The 19,352-nt window shown below is 40.2% G+C and overlaps 1 protein-coding gene across 1 annotated transcript in view; it reads left to right on the top strand.

Annotated features, from left to right (window-relative positions):
* The window catches only part of PACRG (PARK2 co-regulated), a 579,784-nt gene that overhangs the window by 355,818 nt on the left and 204,614 nt on the right, over nt 1-19,352 (top strand). The window contains exon 4 of the mRNA XM_011934982.1: nt 1,478-1,627. Coding sequence (XP_011790372.1) covers nt 1,478-1,627 — 150 coding nt within the window. The remainder of the gene's footprint in view (nt 1-1,477; nt 1,628-19,352) is intronic.

Below are 19,352 nucleotides of genomic sequence, written 5' to 3'. Positions count from 1 at the left end.
ACCAGGGGAGAGGAGGTGAGGATGGAGACAAGGACCAGGGGAGAGGAGGTGAGGATGGAGACAAGGACCAGGGGAGAGGAGGTGAGGATGGAGACCAGGACCAGAGGAGTGTTGGTGAGGATGGAGAGGGAGACACAAATTCAAGAGATACTGCAAAAGGAAAACCAGATGATTTGGTAACATGAGGAATGCGAAGGAGGAGAAACAGGCTTTGACCTGGAGTGACTGGGAACAAGGTTTATCTTTACTAAATACGAGGAACATAGGGAAGAAAAGAAAGTTCAGGGAGGAAATTTAGTCTTTGGAACAAACTGAATTTGAGGTGCTGGCAAGATCCAGGCTGATGGAAATGTGAGCTGGAGTTCAAGAACAATGTCAGGACTGTCTCAGAGACGTATTGACCAAAGCATCATTTCTTTTTATAGCCTGGGTCCTTTTGTCCCTTCCCAGTGGCATCTGCTTTAAGGTCATAGTCAATCTTTTTCATTAGAAGGTAGAACATCTTACAAATAAGAGCCCTTGACTTCTTCTTGGAGTCATTAGAGGCATCACATTTTATTAATTGCACTTTTGACCTTCTATAATACATGTTTTATCTGGCTCTTCTACTTAAACCATGGTACTTTTAGCCATCTCAGAAAGTGCATAACAGGCTCCCATAATTGAAGAAACTGGGGCCAAGAAAGTGCCGGCAAGTTGGCCAAGCTCACACAGCCAGTTATCCTGATTCCTGACCCCCTGCACTTTCCACTGGGGCAAATGGTGCCTTTCAGACCCTACGTGGTGGCATCTCTTGCTCTGTCTCTGCAGTACAGCTTGTTACTTTGCACTCAGAACTGTTTCTTTAAAACTGTCATATTCCTGTGGTCTCTTGTAGCTTGTGTGTTGATTCCTTCTAACTGAACTTTAAAACATTTTGCTTTTCTTTCCTACTTTCTTGAGGGCCTAAATATAGTCACTTTATATTCACTTCTACCAAGAATATTCTCGGTGTTTGTAACCAGCCTATAGTTTTGAACACCATGCCCAACCCTCCTTCCCAAATAAATGTTTGTTCCACGTTAATGGTTTTAAGAATGGTGTGGATTGTTGCATGAAAGAGATTGTTGCATGAAAATGTATCCGTTGTCAACCCGCATAGGTTCCTTTAACTCCAGCGACACTAAGTGATGTTTTGTCTTTCATACTGCTTATCCAACTCAGGGCCCGGGCCTCTTCTACGAGGGGAAAATGAACTGCATTCCTAGGGCTGGTGAGAAATCAGTGCAGGTGGGAGAATAAACAGTAATCAGACAAGATTCCATTTAAAACATCAGGGTTGCAATGTGTCATCCAAAGCTGTAATAATAAAGGCCCATTGGTCCCCAGTAGAGCACAGTTTAATTAAATGCAACCACAAGACAACTTCGCCTTAACTTTGTTGAATTGAAGCTTTCTATTAAAATCTTTTCTGCTTGGTCCTTCTTTCATCATATAGATGCCTTGAATCTCCGAAACCGACAGGTCATCTGTGTCACTCTCAAGGTCCTCCAGCATCTGGTTGTGTCAGCTGAGATGGTGGGCATGGCCTTGGTGCCTTATTACCGTCAAATCCTCCCTGTCCTGAACATCTTTAAGAATATGAATGGTGAGTGAGCCCATGAGTCAAAATATCTTTTAAGCCAAACAAAAAGGGAGTGGTTTGTAGTAGAGTTACTTAGCAACACGTTTAGGATTTATTATTGCATGTAAACTATGATCCATTTGGAGATCTAAATAGCATATTCCCACCCCTTCTCCAGCTACTCCCTAGGGAAACAGTAAAATTAACAAATTCGTTTATTACTCCTCACGTACAGCTTACTTACTCAGTACAGAAGCACTGAAGCCATTCTATAAGCTTCCAATAATTAAATTGTGAAGTTTTTTTAATGGTCTTTTGAATACATTGGTAGGTTTTGAGTTTGTTCTTTTTCTTGATAGTGATTCTGCCTTTAGATACTTCCTGTTACAATTTCAGTCAGTTTTTTTCCATTGGTTTAAGATGAATTTTTAAGCACTATTATTAAAACCTGGTAAATGGTTTTGATGATTCATTTATTTTTTGCATGATTCTATAAGCTTTGGAAAACACAGATGAATTCAGATGGTTCTATTTTACCCTAACAAAGATATTAGCAAGTTTTTGGTGACCCTTGGCAGGCAGCGGATGTACATCTATTCATTAGGAGTGTGATTTCCTAATTTTCTTTGTTGTTGTTAATTTTGAAGTTCCATACTTCTCACGTGCATGGTATAAGTCAACATTGAAGTTATTTCCTGACAGTGGTATCAATAAGTTAGTAATTTAATGGAGCACTGAATGAAACTTTTGCAACATGATCTGCTCATCATACATTCAAGAAAAAAATCAAACAAGAAGCTAAGTTTACGGCAGCTCCTGCCACAAACAGACTTTTGTTTAGAATCGCTATTTTTTATATTATTACTCAATTGCTATTACGTCTGCTTCAGGCATAGACTATTCAGGAAATAATGGAATTCTCAAAAAGCTTTTAGCTCTCTTTCAATAGTACAACTGGCTTGTATGTTTTATACTATACATATTTAGAAAAAGGACTTCAAACTGGAGTTGCAGGAGCTTACAAATGACTGTAATGGAGTGCTTGCAATGGTATTCTGTTCAAATTGTCTGAAGAGCTGTGGGTAAGGTGGACATTCAGGCAAGATGGTTAGTCTTTAAGCAAAGTAATAACTGGGTTTTAAGAATTGAGTCTCTTATTGTCAAAACTTAATGTTTTAGTAACAACATTCCTACTTTTGGAAAATACTTAAATAGTCTTCATTCATAGTTCATACTTTTACCATATAGTAGCAGCAAATATCCATGAAGTTAGGGAGACTCCAGATGTGCACCTTGTTCAACTAAGGTCCATAAAAGAAACTCTAACTGCACACCTTATATTTAGATTTTAGTAACTTGAGGGAGATAGAGATAAAGATGTTCTGATAGAGATGGTAGCATCCTTAAAGAGATGGAAGCATCAGGGAACAGCCACCCAAGAAGTCTTAGTTAACATTTTTGAAGGGTGCGATTCACCAATACTTCCTCAGTAATCCTCATGCAAACCTATGATGCATGTACTATTACTATTTCCATTTAATTGTTGCAAAGTTGCCTCTTATAGCTTTTCTCCCATGCAAACATTTGTTTCTGTACTTGATGATTGTGGAAGATGAGCCTGAACACATTTCCCTTTTCTTGCCTGAGTATCTAGGAATAGGTAGCTACTGCAACACTGCTTTAATGCTTTCGTTGATCACACAATAAAAGCTAGAACTTATATCTAAGCATCATTCCGTATCCCTGTATAAAAGTAGAAAATCGGTCATGTTCAAAGAACAATTAGAATCTTTCTTTATCCTCAAGGAAATCTATAAAGATGGATAAATATTGCTGCCACAAAGACAGATAAATCTTGTTGGGAGCTCTAGCCTATTAAACAAAACAATTGGTTTCTACTGCTTTCTCATTATAGTTTTTCTTTAAATCTTTAACTCGCAGGTGTTCATATACTTAACAAAGAAAATGATTGACTTTAAGAATAAATCCCTACTAAGATTTTATCAATGTGGAAAATTTAAAGTTCATACTATAGTCCTTAATTGGTTCCAAACTCAGCTAATTCTTTTGGAGTCTTTCTAAGTGCATGCATCAGGAATTCTACATTTAAATTATTTTTCTGCTTAACATTTTTTGACATTTGAAGGGAAAAATATTATCTTCAGCTTCATTTTCTACTTATCTTAGAAACCTGTCACAACAATGCCAGCCTGCAGTTTGCTGTATTTTCAAAGGGTCCTGCTACGAAATTGTAGCATTCTAGCTATAAAAACTCAAAACTGTTCCTTAAAGTAGCTATGTTACCCTAGATCCAATTCTTTCAGAAAAAAAAGCTTTTCTCAGGATTTTCAATTACGTTAGAATTTTCACTAGAAAAATGATTTAGCTTTAATAACATTTTAATAAATCCTGCTTTATGACATAGATCACAAAACGATATATACTTATTTTATTTAAGCAGATGTCCTTAGTAACAGATATAATTATTTACAATTAAAATTACATTAGAGATTGACAGTATGTAGCGTTAGAAAAAACTCATCCTAAATTTCAGTGTATTAGAGAACAATTGCACGTTTCTGTATTTCCTCTTTTTTGTACTTCTCTTTTATGTAAATCAATGTCTTGTTAAACTCAGATTCAAAAATATTTCTTTCAAGTCCCACTACAAAATTCTTTCTAGAATGAGACCAGATACAAGTGACAAAAAGGAATGAGAGAAAATATTCTTTCAAATACAATGACCTGTCTGTCTGTCAGTATCCGCTCGAGGAGCAAACATTAGATGAGTTCTACTGCCCGAGGTTTTTACAATGTCTCCCGTTTTAATGTCGCACGAACTTCCTCTGAAATAAGCAGTGGGGGCTGCAGAGCCAGGGACCTGGACATTGTGGCAGTGGCCCACGTGAGGAGCCCAGGCTTCCAGTCTTTTCAAGGACCAGCTGGAAATCAAGTAGGGCAGGGAGGAACAGTCCATGCTCACAGCACCAATTCAGGCCCCGTCTACACGATCAGAACGACGAAAACTTAGAGCCAGCCCCACTAGATCATTCTTGTTCTAGCAGAGAGAGTGGCTGTATACTCTTGTTTGTTAATAGTATTTTTCACAGAGTTTAATTAGGCTGTAGTGAAAACAAGAACAGATAAATCTGAGATGTGAATGGTAGTGTAGACTAAACGGTAACATTTTGGAACCAGAAAAGCTGTGACCTCAGGCAAATCCCTTAAAGTCTCTAATCATCAGTTTTTCTGTCTACACAAAATATCCATCGTAACAACTTTTCATTAGGGTGGGCATAATTAGAGACAAGGTGTTCAGGGCCCCTTCACACAGAGCCTGTCCATGACTGGGTATTAATGAGAGAACCATTATGATTACACAACATTATATATGTATACAAAATTATACACATACAGTAGTATATATTATAGAAGAATATCATGCTCTATGAATTATTATGTAACAACATAACCAGGCAACTGAAAGTGTTGTGTGTGACCCGTAGCGCTCTCTCGTTGGGTGACCCGTCGCTTGGCCCTCTGTGAACCTGTGAGTGGCCCGTGGCCTCCCGGTCTCACCAGCTGCATCAGTGCCTTTGCTTCAAGTGGATCATTTTGCCTCTAATTGCCAAATGCAGGGCGAGTGGCCAAACAAGTGAAAGACTCAGATTCATTCACCAGTAACAGGTTTTCAAATCCATCCTTTTCTGGCATAATCTTTCAGCTTGAATATGTGACTGGTGTTTAGGGAGCATCGTATTTGAAAAAGAGAAACCCCTCTCTGGCACAGACAAGGAAAGCCTGGGCCAGGGTCCTCTTTGGAACAACCAAACTGCTATCTAAGCTTTTGAGCTGATTTCCTTGCATTCTAAATAGTGACTTTTGGACGTAAAACATGCTGTCTTTCCAGTGACTGCTTTGAGGCGAAAGAGAAAGAGGAGTTTCTACAAAATATTCCTTGAATGCATTAGTCATACAGCCAATAGCAATTAATTCTTTCCTATGTTCTTTCACAAATGTTATCAAAGGTTACAGAAAATTAAAACAATAGGAATCTTCAATTTATAGCTTTCAGAGAAGAAACTACCAAATTAATGATGCAGAGTATCACATTTAAGGAGCATGAGCCAATAAATGGCATTAAAGCATTTACAGCTGGAATATGGGCTCTGCCAGCAGATTAGGGCTCTCTGATAGGCCTGTTTACCATATTTTGATTCATTTCTAACAGTACTAATAGTTCTGAAACAATCCCTACCTAAAAGATTTCAGACTCCAGATATCAGAGACTCTGATAATGTTGTAAATTTATGTCATGAAATATGCAAAAGTAAACATAATAATGAAATATCACGTCCCCACGTTTGTAGAAATCAAATAGCTTGGCTTTATCTAAGATAACTCTAAGATGTATGCCATTGTAGACTAATAAAAAGTTCATTAAAGAGACTTAACATTTTAATTCAGACGCAGGCACATTAAAACATATAGGGAATGAGGATGCCTGAAGTTTGCAAAATTTTAGGATGTTTGTACCACGTCTTTGACCTATAATTTAAATGGCTTCTAAAAAATAGAAGTAATTATTTTATGCTGATCGTCTTTTAAAACAACTTCTAATGAGAACCTAGGCCTTGTAAGTCAACCTGATTCAAACCCTCCTTGTTAACCCTCCTTGATATTCCTGTGAGTTCTCTGGGACCAATTCACATGCTCTTTTCAAACGTTGACGAACTTCTGGGAATGGACTGTTTACCAAACAACAGCAGCAACAAAACTTTCAGTTTTTCTGTCTCATAGTTGATGTATATAAAGGTTATTTCTCCTCACAGAGATTTACATTTAATTTTGGAATTAAGGTTCATTCCCCATGGAATTCTGAACAACTTTGCATTCATGATTTACATTTTAGAAATTTACTTCGAAGTTCCTTTGAAATGGTTAAATGTGTTAAATTTGAACCATGAGATTACCCTAAATTAATTGAAGAAATTATTAGAACTACTGCTTCCAACATTTCTGAACATTAGATTTGGAATTGTCATGCGTATATCTAGTCTCTCTGAGCACTTCCTCCATGCACACTTAACTCATTCATCTACACAGAATCCTAGGATTATAAAGTTGGAAGATCCACATAGGGGTCCTTTGGTCTAAGAGTATATCCAGTTTACCAAACTATACAATCATTACTTCCACGAAGGCAAAATGTTTGTGTTGGTCTTTCCTTTTCTTATACAGAGCTTGGCACACCTAGTAGAATCAGGTACCTAATATGTGCTTGTGTGAAATCAGTTCACTAACTCAGTCTACACGACCAGTACTTATCTCTTCTGTATCGTCCAAGCAGCCTCACTACTTCATGGGGTAACCTGTTGTACTTCCAAAGAGAAAGATAGCTCCTGTTTTGAAAGGAAATTTACACCTAACATTTCCATCTGGTTCACCTCCCTTGTCTAAACTGCACAGCACAATGGTTAATCCTTTTCCATATAGCAAGCCTTCGGGAAATTATAGAAAACTTTCCTTCCCCCTCGGTATTTACTTCTCCAAGTGGAATATCCCTACTTCTTCCAAGCGTTCTCTATAAGCAGAGCTCCCAAAGCCTGGAAAATCTTTGAGGATGGGGACAGAGGACTCATTTCTGCAGAAAGAGATGGTTGTGCAGTGATCTAAGAGGGCAGCCCAGGACAGCAGATGGTCCTGGGAAGGGCTCCCTCCCTCACCTGATGCCCCTACGCGTGGTCAGCCCATAAAGACCTCTTTACCATGGTGAAACCTACACATGCTTATGAGGTTAAATGCCTTTCCTCTTCACTGAGACTGCTACATTTGAGTCTATTTTCAACCCAAATCCACTTGTAAAAAGCACCATGTGGGGAGTGGGGTCAGTCACAAACTGTGAATTACATCTCCATGCGCTCTCCTCTGTAGACCTTCCTGGTTGCGCCTGCCCAGAGGGCCAGATTATTCCGAGTTGTCTGTAACCAGGTAGGGCAATGACTAAAGAAATGCGAATCCAGTTCTGAAGGCTGTTTCTTAGCTTCCTGGAGCCACGTGACAAATTATCGTACACAGAGTGGCTTAAACAACGGAAATGCATCGTCTCCCAGTTCTGGGGGCTACAAGTTAAAGATCAAGGTGTAGACAGGGCCGGCTCTCACTGCAGGCCCTGGGGAAGCCTCCTTCCTGCTGTCTGGCTTCTAGAGGTGCCAGCCGTCCTTGAGCTTCCGGAGGTGCCTGCTGTCCTTGAGCTCCTTGGCTTGTGGATGACGCATCACTCCAGTCCCGCCCCGCCTTCATGTGGCCTTTTTTCCTGTGCATCTGTCTCTATGTCTCTTCTCCTCTTCCTTTGAGAATACCAGTCCTCATAAGGATTGGATTCAGGGCCCACCCTACTCCAATACTCCAATATGACTTGATCTTAACTACTTACATTGGCAGTGACCCTATTTCCAAGTAAGGCCACATCCTAAAGTTCTGGAAAAGACGGGAATTTGGGGGAGACACTATTCAATCCAGTCCAGATGATCTACCTCTTTCCAACAGCTTGTGGAGAGAAAAATCTCATCTTTGATAAATAAAGGTAGAGGTTTCATGTTCCTTTCACTCCCTCACATTGCCATAACAACTGATACTGAGCCTGCTCTGCACGGATGAATGAAAACTCCTTCTTTCAACAACAAAAATGTCCTGCCTTTTCCTTTCAGCAGGAGGGGTTTGTTTAGTTAAGAAGGAAACTGGACCTGGATAAGTTTTAGGGGAGATGCAGGGAATTGATGTTTTTCTTCTTCTTCAGTAATGCTGCAAACTAACCAGAGATGGAAACTCACACTTCCAACAGCTCTGGATGCTGCCCTGGGGATCCCATAGCAGCACCCCTGGGTGCTGCTGCACCAGCCCAGTCTCCAGGAAACTGGCCACGGTGAGGCTGATGTCACCTGGGCCTGTCCTGGCCCAAACCAGCTGGGCAAGAGGCTTAGGCCGCTCTGTCCCTAAAGGGATTTGGACCAATAAATATGGGTCACCTGGTGGACAAGGCAGGGCAAGATGCTTTGGGCACATGGAATAATTTGTGGAGAAACAAGAAATGGGACAAAGCGTGAAGGTGCCGAGCACAGCACTGAGGAGTGAAGGCTCTGGCTGCAGTTTTTCTCGGTTCAAACTCTGTTTGCCATCTGTGACTTTTGATGGGTTATGTAACAACTCTGTGCCTTAGTCTCCGTAATTTAAAAAGGAAGTTATTGGGAGGATTAAAGAAGTTCATTGGCCTGCAGAGAACTATAAGAAGGTCATTTTTCAGGACTATCTACTTGGAGAGAAGGAGGGGAATGAATTGTGGAAATGAAAAGTGCTTTGAAACTAGCATGTTAGGTAAATGTCTCCTACCTGCTGCACAGGGTTTATGTTATGGAGAGAACTGAATATATGTGGCTTTATATGATCCTTCCAAGAAAATTAAGTGAAATCTGTTTAAGTTAATATCATTATTAATATCTAAGATGATTATTAATCATTAATATCTAGATGATTATTAATTGTTATTAATATCTAAGATGATTATTAATATCTAGATATGAAATATTCAGTAATCAATATCTTTCCCATATGCCAGCAGTCAGAAATGCAATGCAAAGTTCATTTCTAGATGCTAATAATTCCTAATTGCAAATATTCCAACCCAAACAAACTTTCACTGCTCAGCTCTCCCTTCCCCCGAAGACAGTTTAGTTCCTTCCCTGGCCCTCTCATGTCATGGCAAAGGAGGGCTGAGTAGTGACCTACACATAGGACTGTATCAACAGGTTCACTCGCCTGCCCCAGTGAACTAGTGAAATCCCAACGTCTTTCTACTGTGTTCTCTTTTCGATTGGCCCTTATATTTGTGGTTTCTCTGTATAAATATTTCCAAATAGTCATGGCCAAATGTTTTCTGGGCATCCCCATTTCACCAGCATCTGGCTCTACCACTATCCCCACTTATGCAACTTTACCTGAAGAGATCAGACTTCCAGGAGGATACTGAGTTGCAGACAGGTTCACGGCCCAGGAACATCCCCATTGTTTCTAGACCAGTGGCAAATGTGGTGTATCTAGAATGGCTTGTGTAGGAGAATCCCATTTATTGGTTCTGAAATGGTGATGAAAAGTGTCAACAAAAAGAGTTTAAAGAGGCTTCTTCTGAGCCAAATATGAGTGACCATGACCCAAGGCACAGTCTCAGGAGGTCCTGAGAACATGTGCCTACGGTGGTTGAGTTAGTTTGGTTTTGGTATGTTTTAGGAAGACATAAGACATCAATCGATATGTGTGGGGTATACATTGGTTTGGTCCAGAAAGGTGGTGGTTTACAGGTCATACATAGGTGGGTTCAAAGACTTCCTGATTGGCAATTGGTTGAAAGAGTTAAGTTATTGTCTAAACACCTGGAATCAACCGAAAAGAGTGTCTGGGTCAAGATAAGGGGTTGTGGAAACCAGGTTTCTTATTATGTAGATGAAGTCTCACAGGTGGTGCCCTTAGAGAAAATAAGTTGGCAAATGTTTCCTAATCAGACCCTTAAAAGATGCTAGACTCTCAGCAAATCTCTTCAGGATTGGGAGGGCACGGAATGGGGAAGGATCTATTATGTTAATAGAGATTCTTTACAGGTACAACTTTCTCCCCCCTAAACTGACTTTTCAGGCCATTTCAAAATATGGCAAAGAAACATTTTGGGGTGAAATATTTTGATTTTCTTCTTTGTCTGTCATGTGAAGTTATGCCAGAGTCAGGCTGGAAAGTAAACCACGTTATATAGGTTTAAATGAAACCTCTCTGATGAGATTTTATGGTTTGTGGGGCGTAACTCCCCAGGTCCCTTAGGTAGGAATTTGGGCAAGAGAAGTAAAAGGTCAGAGTTCAGTCCTCAAAGGGAACTGCAGTATGGAAACAGCAGCTCAGGATGAAGCTCGAACTGGCATTCGTACCCCCTGCCTGTGTGTGGAATAGGCCACGTGATCTGAAGCCCGCTCCTCAGCCTGCAAGCCGTCCTACTGTCAGTCCAGGGACCCCTGGGAGATATCTCTGCTCTTCCCTCCAGATCCATAGACAGACATCCCGTCCTTTCAGTAATCTCCCCTGACTCCGCTCCCACTAGAAGAACAGAGGGCTGGTGCCTTCCAGTTATTCCCAATCTGCCTTGCTGGGTAGAGGTCCCGTTTCTTGTATCCCTCCTCACCAGGCGGAAGAGCCCAGAGGCCGGGTGACAGTTGGGACAACTGGCTTTTGGCTGGACCTGTTTTCAAAGCCGTGTTTGAAATGTGTGCTTTTGTTACAGGAAAGCGGTCCCGATCCAGATCCAAAGAGAGGGTTCTTGGATCTCACGCAAGGAAGAATTTAGGGCAAGTCCATAGAGTAAAGTGAAAGCAAGTTTATTAAGAAAATAAAGGAATAAAAGAATGGCTACTCCATAGACAGAACAGTCCCGAGGGCTGCTGGTTGCCCATTTTTACAGTTATCTCTTGATGATATGCTAAACAACGGGTGGATCATTCATGCCTCCCCTTTTTAGACCATGTAGCGTGACTTCCTGACGCTGCCACGGCATCTGTAAACTGTCATGGTGCTGGTGGGAGTGTAGCAGTGAGGACAAACAGTGGTCACTCTCGTCACCATCTTGGTTTTGGTGGGTTTGGGCCGGCTTCTTTACTGCAACCTGTTTCATCAGCCAGGTCTTTATGACCTGTGTCTTATGCCAAGCTCCTATCTCATCCTGCGACTTAGGATCCCTTCACTGTCTGGGGATGCAGCCTAGTAGGTCTCAGCCTCATTTTACCCAGCTTCTATTTAAGATGGAGTTGCTCTGATTTAAACGCCTCTGACACCTTGTTATCCCTCCACCCCTCTGAGGTACCCCAACAGGGATCCACAGAAAAAATAGCTGGGTTGCGGCTGGTTTCTAGCACTTGGCCACTGACATCCTTCCTGCAAGCTGGGAACTGGCACATTTCCCAATCAGAATTGCCACCAATTCAGCTAAGGTCTTACAGATCCGCCTAGAGAAATCTGTATAATATGCTTTACTGTATTTCAACACTCAAGATGGGCCCCAAATGAGCAGGCATGCAGATATTCGCCCAAGAGAAAACAGCGTTCTTTTCTATTTATGCAACAGAAAGTTTTACTTAATCTGAGCAAGAAAGCAAATAGCAATTTCTAAAGCTTTAATTTAAGGAGGCTTCTCTGTTCAGTCAGCTCATAATTTGTAGTTTTTAAGTCCCCTAAAATATCATCTATGCTGGATTTGTTGATAATTAAGAGTTCATTCTGATTTTCCTTTATATGCAAATCTTCCCGTGAGCACCAACTAATGACTTTTTCAAGGTCTCTTTGTGGACATTGCAGAGAAAATAAGAATGTCACTAAGGGTAATTGTTATGTTGAATATCACTATTCATGCCATCGTTAAAAGGTCCGTTTGAAGCGGGCGAGAGACTAAAGCTAAGCTTGATTGGGTGGAGGAGCCTTTCCCTGCCACTGGGGTACCTCTCGCAAGGGTGGGTAGTGAGGGTGAGTCAACTGTTCTGCCCTCCCCTGAGTTCCCAGGCTCCTTGAATCGCACGTGCTCTTCCAGAGACTGGTGGGAACGTCGAGCTTGCTTCACTCTCAGACCTTCTCTCCCCGCCCAGCGCGGATGGGCTCCGGGCCAGGAGCTCGCAGAGGGACTGGCATGTGTCGCCTCGCCTCTCCCTGCCTCTGTGTAGGAATTCCCCGCCGCAGAGGTCGGGAGGGCGGGAGTGACGTGGCAGCCCTGGCTGCCTGGACTCCAGGGCAGCTCCAGGGACCGAGGACAGCCGGGTAGAGGTGGCTATGGCTGGGCCCGAACCCACCGCGGCCTCCCCTGCAGGGACCCGTGTCCGGCTTCCACGGCCCTGCAGCTGCATTGGTCTCAGCCTCTCGCGCGGGAATCCCTGGGCCCTTCTGGATCCCGATCACACAGGGTCAAAAATGCCCCCACCCGTGCACGCTCGCCGTGAGCGTGCACTCCCGTGCCGTGCACTGATCACCCGGCGTGCTGCCCGGCCTCCAGCCCTGCTGCCTCGGCCTTTCCATTCTGCATCGCAGGGAAGGCCCAGGCATCGCGTGGCCAGCCCCTGGGGACACCTTCAGGGTGCTCGAGAGGGTTCCAGCTGCAGGGCCAAGAGAAGAGCACAGCCACCGCGCCCTCCGACGACACCAAGGCACGTCCCGCTGTCCCCCCAGCACGTGGCCAGTTCCCCGCAACTTTTAAAGCAGTTCTGCTGACGGCGACCTCCACACCTGCCTGGGTCCACAGCTCACCCAGGTGGAGGGACCCTCTTGTCAACTCCCTGCCACACTTGTGGTTTGCTTTCTCCAAATAGGAAACTGTTGGAGACATGTTCCACTTAGTATGAAATCGGCTTTCCATTTTACTGCCTTTCTTAAAAATCTGTAATTTTTACTTTGACAGAATGGAATATAAATGGCCCAGAATAAGCTTAACCATCAATAAAGGTGGAGTTGAAAAATACAATGGACATATTCCCTAGAAAAACTGCAAATATTATTGATACTTTCTTGCTTGCCTGCTTTCTGTATTATATTCTCATGTATATCTTGAATTAATGTTCCAAGTAATAAAGAAAAAAGGTAATGATGGCAACGTTATTATGACCAAGTTCTGTTCGGAGCCCTCGAAGATCAATTTACATTTTTTGCTCTTAAATACAGTACTTTAATATGAGCTTTAGTGAGCATATTTATATTCATTTTGAGGTGTTCATACAGTGAAATTAAAAATCACTCTCCATTCAATGACTTTTAGTTTAGATTTTGCATACTGATTACAACTCTGCCTCTGCTCCCCCTTGAAAAGCCCCTACATTTCATCTTAAGTTCACTTCTTGAAGGTATCTTTGTCACAAACTACAAAACTAATGTTACAATACTAACATTTAAAAACCAAGAATGTAATTGGCCCATAATGACAGGATTATTGCCTGGTAATTTTCCTACTATTTTAAGCTTTGTGTTTGACCTGCATGCTAGTTGGATATTTATTTGTGTACCTCGGGCTTTGAGAAGTTTATAGTTTTTCTAACAGAAATCAATGAATGTTGTATATGTTTCTGTGTGTCTTTATTTATTATAAATATGGTAAACACCCACCTAACCAAATGTCTTAGATGTTGTTCTGTCTGGAAGCATATTCTATCCTTCCAAAGTTTCTTATAAACTGTGAGTGTAGGATAATGATATTCAAACAGAATCAGTACCTTTTCTATTTTTTTGATGGCCAACTAAAATTTCTAAAAGAATTTCTGTTAGGACCATAGGCAACCATGGAGTGAGGAGAAGGAGTGTGATGTCAGGCCTGTAAAAACCTGCTTAAAAAACAACCTGCACATTCACCTTTCTTTATGTACACGCTGAGCTAGCCACTGGTGGCGGTGGAACATGAGGCCTTCCTGCTCTCACCTTAAGCCTAGTTGCACTGCCTGTACAAAGACTAATGCACCAGGCTAACTCCAAAAGCAATAGAGAGCAGCATGGTTTTTATGAAAGTTTTTTTGGGGGGGATGCCAAAGAGAGAACCACATAGCACATCCTTCGCTTATTCATTTGAAATTAAAAAAAAAAAGTTGAGTGCCTTCTACATGCTAGTGCAGCAAAGCTTCCTAAAAAATCCTTTAAAAAGGGACACTATGCTGCCACTCAGTCATTTTCCATTTACCAAATCCCTCAAAGACTTCCCCAGAGCCTCACCCGGTAAACCTGAATCAATGTGTACAGCCACGGAAGGCCTGAGGATTGAAGGAGGTTTTCACTACCATCAGGAAACAAGCAGGTCTAGAAAAGGATGGGCACCTTGCCACACATGGACCCCATCCTGCAAACTTTGTGTTTCTTCTAACCATACATCCTTACTTCTACTCCTCTCTATAATAACCTGACTCAGAGGTCAGGGTACGACTTGGAACAGTAAAATCCAGCCTTGACGGCAGACTTACTAAGATTGCTAAATGGCAAAAATAGTGCTATTTAGACTGAATGCACTGTCTTAGCTAATGAAATAGTGAAGGACTACAATCCAATCTCAGATTTACCACCATCAACATAATCCTCTTGCAGAAGAGTAGGAATGTCAGCTACTGACATGCCTTGCATCCTGGGAAGATCCCAAGGAGAATCTCCCTCTCTCGGCTACCTCCAAATATTGTCCATCAGGTCTCTCTTGAAATTTCTAAGAGCATTTTTTCCCACATATTCGCTAGAAGCTGCAATGTATATAATTTTTACTAAATCTTTGCTAAGGACCACATGATGATATGTATGCCTTGCTTATAAACCCAAACAAAGCGCATTAGAGACCATTTGTCCTGAAGCTATCAACCAACTAGATTTGCAAGTCTACCCAATTGTGTGTGACATATGGTCAGGGAGGATGATACATCACCTGGTGCATTTCCCATCATCAGGACTGCCTAATAGGTGCAGTCTTGTTCTAATCTAATAGGCCTGTGAGAACAAACAGCAATGAGCTGGAAGCTAGGGTTTGTTTATTTGTTTGTTTGTTGTTTGTTTTAATGTAGGTATTGTTACTAAAATGTAAATTTCATGAAGGCAGGGGTTTTTGTCTTTTTTTTTTTTTTTCACTGCTTTATCTCCAACTCAGCAATTGTTCTTAGCAGTTCCTGAGATCAATAAATATTTGCTGGGGTGGATGGATGAAGAGCGTATTGGTTTTCTATTGTCACAAATTTAGCCGCGGAAGACAACACCCACATATTATCTCACAGTTCTGCCAATCAAAAATCCAGCAGACTCAGCTATGTGATATGATTAGAATTTAATAAGGGGATCAAAGTGTCAGTTGCCCTATTTTCCCTGTAGAGGTTCTGAGGAAGAATCCACTTCTAGGCTCATCCCAGTTGTTGAGAGAAATCAGTTCTAATGGTTGCAGGACTGAGGTCTCCATTTCCTGGCTGGTTGTCAGCAGTGAGGAGCTCTCAACTGCTTGAGGCGGCCCACATTCCCTAGCCCATGACCATCTCATCTTCAAAGCCAGCAATGGAGGGTTTCCTATCACTTGGCCTCCCCTTCTGCCGCATCTCATCTGCCTTCCTCTTCTGCTTTCAAGGGCTCATGTGATTCATACCTAGATAACAAAGAGCATTACTCAAGCAAAGTGTTAACTAACCTTCTAACTTTGTTACACTGTTTTTTTGTTACAAGATATGGAACTACATGTTTTAAGGTCAGTAGATTAGTAACCTTAATTCCATTTGCAAAGTCCCTTCACAATACCTTGATTCGTGTTTGACTGAATAACAAGGGGACAGAAATATTGGAGGGACATCTGTAGAATTGAGGTTTTGGAATGAAATCATCAAAAAATTGGTACCTGGATGGACCATGACTGGGAGCTTGAAGTACATGTTCAAGAAGATACAAAATTAACTGCCAACATTTAGTGAAGGTCGTGCAGCTCAACACTCCCGCAAGTCAGAGAAGACTGAAAATGTGTAAAACCTTGAATGGGCATGGCAAGACACAGGGCTTAAAGATTTTCATTGTCATTTCCAACCTGAATCATGCTATCTAATGATTCAATGATTTACATATAAGCGGAGAATACAATCAGGAAGTTCAACACGTCTTTCAGGAGGTTAGCACAGTGATAAAAGAATAGCATCACTAGTAAAATTTCAGTAAAGTCTCTCAGCCAATGGTGTCCTCTGTCCCACTGTGTGATTCCCCGTCACAGACAGTATGTATCATTTCTTGAGTAATTACATCAACATTACCTAAAATCCCATGGGCCAGCAATAGAAAAGACGGGAAAGTATTATTTTTGGAGTTACTATTCTTACTTTACAGATGAAAAAGCTGAGCATTGGATCAAATGACTTGCCCAAGGTCACAGGACAGGAATGAACCAAAGCCAGCACCCAAGAAATAAGCAGGTCCTCCTTCTAAACCTGAGTGGCAGGTACTCTGAAAGTGTAAATTGGATTGCCAGAAATAGCATTTCTAAGGTAGTTCTGATCAAAAGATTTCTTTTATTTAAGGTACTGAAGCAAATGGAAGTTTCATTGATCCAATTTAACAACTATTATATGCTGGCAGATCAAAGTAGCTGTTGCTGATCTTCACAAATTCTTATGCATTATGAAGCAAAAACGTTTTCATATCATCAATTCTATTATGGAGTAGTGATCAATAATACCTTGAGAAAAACTCTAAACACAGAAAACTATCAGCAAGTTCACCTAATTAAAAACATCAAACAGAATCTTCTAACTTTGTTCCACTTTTTGTGTGAGAAGGCATGTAACCACATGGCGTGCCTTCAACTTTTTTTTTTTTTAATCCCAGCCAAATTCCTTCTCAGAGTTATGGATAAAATCTGTGTACATAGCTGTCTTAGTCCATTTTTGTGTTGCTATAACAGAGTAACTCATAGTGGGTAATTTATTTTTAAAAAGAAGTTTATTTGGCTCATGATTCTGGAGGCAGTGAAGTCCAAGATTTCACAGACCATTTGATGAGGGTCTTGTGCTGCTTCAACTTATGGGGAAAGTTGAAAAGGAAGTGGGCATGTGCAAAGAGACCAGAGTCTCTGGGGGTCTCATGGGGAAAAATAGTAACTCACATATGATTCATTTGTACAAATTTTAGTAAGATAAAGAGCAAGCTTACACCCTACTCTTTTAGGTAATTTAATTTACACAGTGTTTTCATTTCTAAACACAATTCTTTGGTAAAAGACCATTTGTTTTAGGTGCAATTGTTCACAATCTCTTTTCCTAACTAATCACATAGTTCTCCCAACAATTCTCCCAAATATAACAGGTAAATACACTAAAAATTGCTTTGCCATGTATACTTAATTTACCTTGCCAACTTGATATTTCAGGTAAACACGGTTGTATATTATACAGAGAAGGGTGTTCTCCTACTCTTAATAATAACTGATTGAACAAGTACTCTTATACTATTTATGAAGTAATTCAAAATAAGGCATTAATCTACATTTACTAGTACATTATGGAGAAGCACTTCTATAACCCTATTCCTGAAAATCAGCCTACTTTTTCTTAAAAATTTCTTTCTTTTACTAGAAATTTATTGCGCTATTAAATTTTTCTTTGTTTCCCATATTTAAAAAAATAATTCATTGGAAATAAAACCTTTCCTGAGTAATAATCACTTAGCATATAAATGATTTTAGTATTAATATAATTCTCTCTAAATAAATAACTTTCATGCCCAATGCATAATGTACCAAGCACACCTATTAAAATGATAGTTTTGTAATGTGAGACTTTCCATTATAAAAACCTGTGAAACACAATCTAGCACATTTAAAGATCACTTTTAGATTGTAATTGGAAGATAAATTCTAATTACTGTTTAATTTCTTGGTTGAAAATCTTTGGCATGTACAACATAAAATTGACTCTGAAATTATGCAGTTAATATTATGAGCACTTAGCTATTCCTTTTGAAGCTGCAAAGGTTTAATTTGTTTGGCTCAAAGAAATATTCAACCAGAAAAAAAACTGCTTAAAGTTTGGAAAGTTTAAAAAGTGGCTATCAATATAGTTAACTCATCTATAATAAGTTATGTTCAGAGAAATGGCTCAACATTGGGTTATTGAAAACATGGTACATTCTATAGAAAGTATGCTATTTGAGGTGTTCGAGACCAGGAAGATAAACATGTTTTTAGAATTCTATTATCAAAGCTATGGGTTAATATCCAATATCGTGACATGATCCTGTGACTTTAGTCAAATCAGTGATGGAAAGTTAGAAATCTCCTCCCTTAAACATTGATGAATTCTTAGAATTATAAATCTCAGAGAGTTGTTCTTCCAGTCACATTGCTGGAGTAGAGATTTATAATTTTTTAAATTTTTAGTGAGATTATTGACTTATTAATTTGTTCCAAGTTCCTTTTGTGTTAACTGTCTTAAAAATGGGTAATAGTTATTTAGTGCTTTTTATAGGCTGGATTCTGGATTAAGCTGTTTTCATGAATCATCTCATTTAATCCTCACAACCCAGGAGGAAGAAAGTACTCTTCCTCTAATTTAACAAATGAGAAAATGAATACAGACAGATAAAGTAATTTTCAAACTGTCAGTTAGTAAAAGGGCACTTACAGGATTATTCAAATGGAAAGAGAGATAAAAAGTGAAAACTGGTATAGTTTTCTCCATCCATAAATACTGAGCGCTTGAGCTGCACCTAATGGGGTATTTAATTACATTGTTACAGACAAATCATTCAGCTATATTGATTTAATCGTCCAGTGTTTAAACTAGCAATAATAAACTAATAACATTCCTAAACTTTTAGTTTCTTCCAAAGTTATTTTTATTCATGTTACTAAATTTAAAAAAGTAGTGTTCAATACTAATTATTTACTGTGATCTATTTTTTTAAAACATCCGAGTGGCATTATTCTTGGACGAAAAGTAAATTCAAATTCAGCCTTTATGCAATAGTATGAATTTTTTACGTTTGGAGTTTATAAAAGAGTTTAATAAATGTGTAACATATGCAGTAATCAAGATTTGTATTGCATATGTTTATTAAAGCTCATTTACAGCTAGTTAATAGAGTATGCATAGATTTCGCTGAGTTAATAAATCCAGTGCAAAGTACCACTTGCACATGATGATGTCGATGGCTTCACTCTAGCTATCCTGAAGCATGGCGTTCTTCATGCACAGTA

This window comes from Colobus angolensis, unplaced genomic scaffold (genome assembly GCF_000951035.1).
Source record: "Colobus angolensis palliatus isolate OR3802 unplaced genomic scaffold, Cang.pa_1.0 Scaffold14, whole genome shotgun sequence".
NCBI classification, from domain to species: domain Eukaryota; kingdom Metazoa; phylum Chordata; class Mammalia; order Primates; family Cercopithecidae; genus Colobus; species Colobus angolensis.
The sequence above is the reverse complement of the archived record's forward strand: the minus strand, read 5'-3'. Positions and strand labels throughout refer to the sequence as shown.